The sequence below is a fragment of the Hippopotamus amphibius genome, chromosome 4, assembly GCF_030028045.1.
Source record: "Hippopotamus amphibius kiboko isolate mHipAmp2 chromosome 4, mHipAmp2.hap2, whole genome shotgun sequence".
Classification (NCBI taxonomy): Eukaryota; Metazoa; Chordata; class Mammalia; order Artiodactyla; family Hippopotamidae; genus Hippopotamus; species Hippopotamus amphibius.
This window is the reverse complement of record NC_080189.1, coordinates 62,793,540-62,800,092: the sequence shown is the minus strand read 5'-3', so window position 1 is coordinate 62,800,092 and position 6,553 is coordinate 62,793,540. Positions and strand designations below refer to the sequence as shown.

At 48.3% G+C, this 6,553-nt stretch overlaps 1 protein-coding gene across 1 annotated transcript; it reads left to right on the top strand.

The window, feature by feature from the left end:
* The first annotated feature begins 249 nt into the window (after positions 1-249).
* On the top strand, positions 250-4,716 carry COPA (COPI coat complex subunit alpha). Its single transcript, XM_057733467.1, is given in 3 exon segments — positions 250-2,006; positions 2,612-3,160; positions 3,162-4,716. Coding segments are annotated over 3 exon segments (3,687 nt in total). The 5' UTR covers positions 250-336; the 3' UTR covers positions 4,630-4,716.
* The last annotated feature ends 1,837 nt before the right edge of the window (positions 4,717-6,553 follow it).

Genomic DNA, 6,553 nt, shown 5'->3' with positions numbered 1-6,553 from the left:
CAATAGTTGTGGCATATGGGCTTAGTTGCTCCTTGGCACGTGAGATCTTCCTGAAACAGGGATTGAACCCGTGTCCCCTGCATTGGCAGGTGGATTCTTAACCACTGAGCCACCTAGGAATTCCTACAAGTATCTATTGATCACCTACTATGTACAGGTTCTAGATGAGGTCATAGAGAAATGACTCAGTCAATGAGCCATCAAAAGATTACAGTCTAGTGGCATTATAAATAAGTAGACAGAGTCGCAGCGGAGGGACGCTGACGTGGAGGCAACTGTAAGGCAGCAGGGAGTGTCTGGGCTCGGGTGAACAGCTTGGAGCCGCAGATTTGAAGGATGCTAACCAAATTCGAGACCAAGAGCGTGCAGGTCAAAGGACTCAGTTTTCACTCCAGAAGACCCTGGATCCTGACCAGTTTACACAATGGGGTCATTCAGTTATGGCACTATCGGATGTGTACCCTCATTGACAAGTTTGATGAACATGATGGTCCAGTACGAGGCATTGACTTCCATAAGCAGCAGCCACTGCTTGTCTCTGGAGGAGAGGACTATAAGATTAAGGTTTGGAATCACAAGCTTCGGCACTGTCTCTTCACATGGCTTGGGCACTTAGACTACATCCGCACTACATTTTTTCATCATGAATATCCTTGGATTCTGAGTGCTTTAGATGATCAGACTATCCAAGTGTGGAACTGGCAGTCTAGAACGTGTGTCTGTGTGTTAACGGGGCACAATCACTATGTCACGTGTGCTCAGTTCCACCCCTCAGAAGACTTGGTTGTATCAGCCAGCCTGGACCAGACTGTGCGCGTTTGGGATATTTCTGGTCTAAGGAAAGAAAACTTGTCCCCTGGTGCAGTGGAGTCGGATGTGAGAGGAATAACTGGGGTTGATCTGTTTGGAACTACGGATGCAGTGGTGAGGCATGTACTGGAGGGTCATGACCGTGGAGTTAACTGGGCTGCCTTCCACCCCACTATGCCCCTCATTGTATCTGGGGCAGATGACCATCAAGTGAAGATCTGGCGCATGAATGAATCAGAGGCATGGGAAGTTGATACCTGCCAAGGCCATTACAACAATATATCTTGTGCTGTCTTCCACCCTTGCCAAGAGTTGATCCTCAGCAATTCTGAGGACAAGAGTATCCGAGTCTGGGATATGTCGAAATGGACTGGGGTTCAGACCTTCCGCAGGGACCATAATCGTTTCTGGGTCCTAGCTGCCCATCCTAACCTTAACCTCTTTGCAGCAGGCTATGATGGTTGCATGATTATATTTAAACTGGAATGGGAACGGCCAGCCTATGCTGTTCATGGCAATATGCTGCATTATGTCAAGGACCGATTCTTACGTCAGTTGGATTTCAACAGCTCCAGAGATGTAGCTGTGATGCAGTTGTGGAGTGGTTCCAAGTTTCCAGTGCTCAACATGTCTTACAATCCAGCAGAAAATGCAGTCCTACTCTGTACAAGAGCCAGCAATTTAGAGAACAGTACCTATGACTTGTATGCCATCCCCAAGGATGCCGACTCCCAGAATCCTGATGCTCCTGAAGGGAAACGATCCTCAGGCCTGACAGCTGTTTGGGTTGCTCAAAATAGGTTTGCTGTCCTAGATCAGATGCATTTGCTTCTGATCAAGAATCTGAAGAATGAGATCACCAAAAAGGTACAGGTGCCCAACTGTGATGAGATTTTTTACGCTGGCACAGGCAACCTCCTGCTTCGAGACGCAGAATCCATCACGCTCTTTGACGTACAGCAGAAGCGGACCCTGGCATCTGTGAAGATTTCGAAGGTGAAATATGTTATCTGGTCAGCAGAGATGTCCCATGTAGCCTTACTGGCCAAACGTGCCATTGTGATCTGTAACCGCAAACTGGAGGCTCTGTGTAACATTCATGAGAACATTCGTGTCAAGAGTGGGGCCTGGGATGAGAGTGGGGTATTTATCTATACCACAAGCAACCGCATCAAATACGCTGTCACCACTGGGGTGTGGGAAGACATTTAGGAGCCTTTCTGAAACCTTGAAAATGTTAAAGTATGTGGGCCGAGCGATGGGATTCAGAATGTCCTGCTTGAGCAGTGGAGGAGCTGAGGGTGCGGGGCGTGGAGACTCTGGGGGCATAGGCAGAGGGTTGGCCCTCTCTGGCGCCGCAGCCCCTTTCTCACTGCACACCTCATATCACCCTGCTTGGCCCTGGAGGATGGCTGGTTAGCCAGAGACGGGTAAGATTCCTCAGGGGAGGAACAACCTAAGACAGGCACAGTCGCAGAGGGGCCAACAGGGGTAGGGCACAGACCCTTAATCCTTCTGAAAGAGGTCTCCTGCCCCCAGGGCTGTTTTGCTCTCCACGCCCAGCTCAGATCCACACCTGCTCAAATCGGGCCCAGGAGGCAAACAAAGATCATTGCCCCAGTCACGTGAAGCCTGTGATTGTTTATAGGATGAACCTGGGAGTGTTAGCCAAATAAAAGCAACGTGGGATGAATCGGCGAGGCTCTCGATCCTAGAGGTCTTGAGTCCCCCGGTCCCATCTTTCTCTTCAGTCTGTGTCTGTGTTTTCTTCAAGCTTGCGGCACCCGTCACTCACCTCGAGTCGCCGAGCTGGTCTCGGCACTGGGGACTATGGAATCATCCGGACTCTGGATTTGCCTATCTATGTCATGCGGGTGAAGGGCAACAACCTCTATTGCCTAGATAGGGAGTGTCATCCTCGGGTGCTCACCATCGATCCCACTGAGTTCAAGTTCAAGCTGGCCCTGATCAACAGAAAACATGATGAGGTACTACACATGGTGAGGAATGCCAAACTTGTAGGACAGTCTATCATTGCGTATCTCCAGAAGAAGTGGTATCCTGAAGTGGCACTGCATTTTGTCAAAGATGAGAAAACTCGCTTTAGTCTGGCACTGGAGTGTGGAAACATTGAGGTTGCTCTGGAAGCAGCCAAAGCCCTGGACGACAAGCACTGCTGGGAAAAGCTGGGAGAGGTGGCCTTGCTACAGGGGAACCACCAGATTGTGGAAATGTGTTATCAGCACACCAAAAACTTTGACAAACTTTCCTTCCTGTACCTTATCACTGGCAATCTAGAGAAGCTTCGCAAGATGATGAAAATTGCTGAGATCCGAAAGGACATGAGTGGCCTTCTACCTGGGAGACATGTCAGAGCGGGTGCGGATCCTAAAGAACTGTGGGCAGAAGTCACTGGCCTATCTCACAGCTGCTACCCATGGCTTAGATGAAGAAGCTGAGAGCCTGAAGGAGACATTCGACCCAGAGAAGGAGACGATCCCAGACATTGACCCTAATGCCAAACTGCTTCAGCCACCTGCACCTATTATGCCGTTGGATACCAATTGGCCCTTATTGACTGTGTCCTAAGGGTTCTTTGAAGGCTCCATTGCCAGCAAGGGGAAGGGAGGAGCACTGGCTGCTGACATTGACATTGACACTGTTGGTACTGAGTGCTGGGGAGAGGATGCGGAGCTGCAGCTGGATGAAGATGGGTTTGTGGAGGCTTCAGAAGGTTTGGGGGATGATGCTCTCGGCAAGGGACAAGAAGAAGGCGGAGGCTGGGACGTAGAAGAAGATCTGGAGCTCCCTCCTGAGCTGGATATACCGCCTGGGGCAGCCGGTGGGGCTGAGGATGGATTCTTTGTGCCCCCCACCAAGGGAACCAGCCAAACTCAGATCTGGTGCAATAACTCTCAGCTTCTAGTTGATCACATCCTGGCAGGCTCTTTTGAAACAGCCACGCGGCTCCTTCATGACCAAGTAGGAGTAACCCAGTTTGGCCCCTACAAGCAACTGTTCCTACAGACCTATGCCCAAGGCCGTACCACCTATCAGGCTCTGCCCTGCCTGCCCTCCATGTATGGCTACCCCAATCACAATTGGAAGGATGCAGGGCTGAAGAACGGTGTACCGGCTGTGGGCCTGAAGCTTAACGACCTCATCCAGCGGCTGCAGCTGTGCTACCAGCTCACCACAGTCGGCAAGTTTGAGGAGGCTGTGGAGAAATTCCGTTCCATTTTACTGAGTGTGCCACTTCTTGTTGTGGACAATAAACAGGAGATCGCAGAGGCTCAGCAGCTCATCACCATTTGCCGTGAGCACATTGTGGGCTTGTCCATGGAGATAGAAAGGAAGAAGCTGCCCAAAGAGTCTCTAGAACAGCAGAAGCGCATCTGTGAGATGGCAGCCTATTTCACCCACTCAAACCTGCAGCCGGTGCACATGATCCTGGTGCTGCGCACGGCCCTCAACCTCTTCTTCAAGCTCAAGAACTTTAAGACTGCTGCCGCCTTTGCTCGGCGCCTGCTGGAGCTCGGGCCCAAGCCGGAGGTGGCTCAGCAGACCCGCACAATCCTGTCTGCCTGTGAGAAGAACCCTACAGATGCCTACCAGCTCAATCATGACATGCACAATCCTTTTGACATCTGTGCTGCATCTTATCGGCCCATCTACCGTGGAAAGCCAGTGGAGAAATGTCCACTCTGTGGGGCCTGCTAGTCCCCTGAGTTCAAGGGTCAAATCTGCAGGGTCACTACAGTGACAGAGATTGGCAGAGATGTGATTGGTTTAAGGATCAGCCCTCTGCAGTTTCGCTAAGGCCCCCTTTGTGTGCGCAGGGTCAAGCACCATGTTTTCCCGCAGAGTTAGTCTGTGTATCCTTCTGACTCCTTCTTCCTCAGCTACCCTTCATAGTATTGATGTTTAGCACTCCCTGCCCTAAAATCTAATGTCCTTTTCTCTTTTAGGACTATCTAAACCTGACTTTTTTTTTTCCCCTTCTGAGGACCTCTCATCTCTAGGTGACTGCAGTTGTGGTCACAATTGGCCCTGCCTTCCTAGCTTAGATCTTTCAAACAACATGTGTGATGAACATTTGTGTAGTAAATTGCTTCCATATTTATCCCTTCCCTCCCCACCACCTTTGTGTACTTTTTGTTAGAAGGAAACGAGATGTAATAAATAAGATAGCATCTTCTACTCAGTCATAGCAAGTTCTTGGCCATTCCCATTTTCCCTGGGCATTTACATTCCTAGGCAGATATCCTCTTGCGTGCCCAGAAATTTAAAGTCTGAGAAGAAACTATTCGGTTGTCCAGAAATGCACATCACTTCTTACTGATTCGTTCTTTGCAAAGAGTGTTCTTGTATTTTGTTTCTCACACTAAATAAAGTAAATTTCTAAAAGAAAAAATAAATAAATAAATAAATAAGTAGACAGAAAATTACAATATACAAATGGTCCCCAACTTACGATAATTCAACTTTATGATGGTGCAAAAGTGATACATATTCAATAGAAACCATACTTTGAATTTTGACCTGTTCCTGTGCTGGCGATATTCGATATGATACTTTCTCATGACATCAGGCAGCTCCCAGTCAGTCACGCAATCACAACCATTCTATACCCAGACAATTATTGTGTTTTTTACTTTCAGTACAGTATTTCATAAGTTATATGAGTTATTCAACACTTTGTTATCCAATAGGCTTTGTGTTAGGTGATTTTGCTCAACTGTAGTCTAATGTAAGTGTTCTGAGCACGTTTAAGGTAGGCTAGGCTAAGCTATGATGTTCGGTAGGTTAGGTGTATTAAATGCATTTTCGACTTACAATATTTTCAGTTTACAATGGGTTGATCAGGACACAGCCCCATGGTAAGTCGAGGAAGATCTATAGTTTGGCAGGGTCTAAGACAGGACTAACAAGAGGGTGCTGGAGTATTGGTGGTGTTGGGGGTCAGGGAAGACTTTCCAAAGGAAATGATATCTAAACTGAGGCCTGAAGGGAGAAGTAGGAGCCACACAGACCAAGATGCTAGTAAATGAAGGAAAGAGAGTGTGTTCTGGGCAAAGCAAAAGTTACACGCAAAGACCCAGACACCACACAGAGCATACCATGTTTGGGTGCTGAAGGCAGTGCAGTAAGACTGGCTCTTAGAATCGGGGTGGTGGTGGTGGTGGTAGTAGAAGGACAGGGAGGATAGTGGAAATACATGTGTAGGAGACGTGGCTTCTTGCTATCCTACAGCCCCGCTTTCCATTCTCTGCTAACAGAGCCTCAGATACTTGGCACAGATTCAGGGATTTAAGGACAGCTGGAGAAGGAATCAAGGTAATTTTCATTTCACAATCATGAGTCTAGGCTTGGGCATGTGACCCAGTTCTGGCCAATGAGATCTGAGGAGAAAACAGCTGAGGCTTCCTCTCCAGGCTGAAAACAGACTCTCCCAAGGAGAAAGCTGTTGCCCTCTGCTTGCTTATCTAGGATGCTCACACAGGCCTTAAAGACTGTCTGGAGCTGCGACAGCCACCTTGTGATCAAGGAAAAACCCAAAGAGTTGCAAAGAGCTAAGGCGTTATCATTTAGTTGAGCTGATAAGCCATCCCCGGAACGATCTTTGTCTACACTTCTTTGTACAAGAGAAAACAAAATGCCTTTATTATTTAAGTCTCTTTGGCTGTGTCCTGTTACTTGCAGCTGAGCATCTTCCTAAGATTTTTATGGAGACTGAATCGAT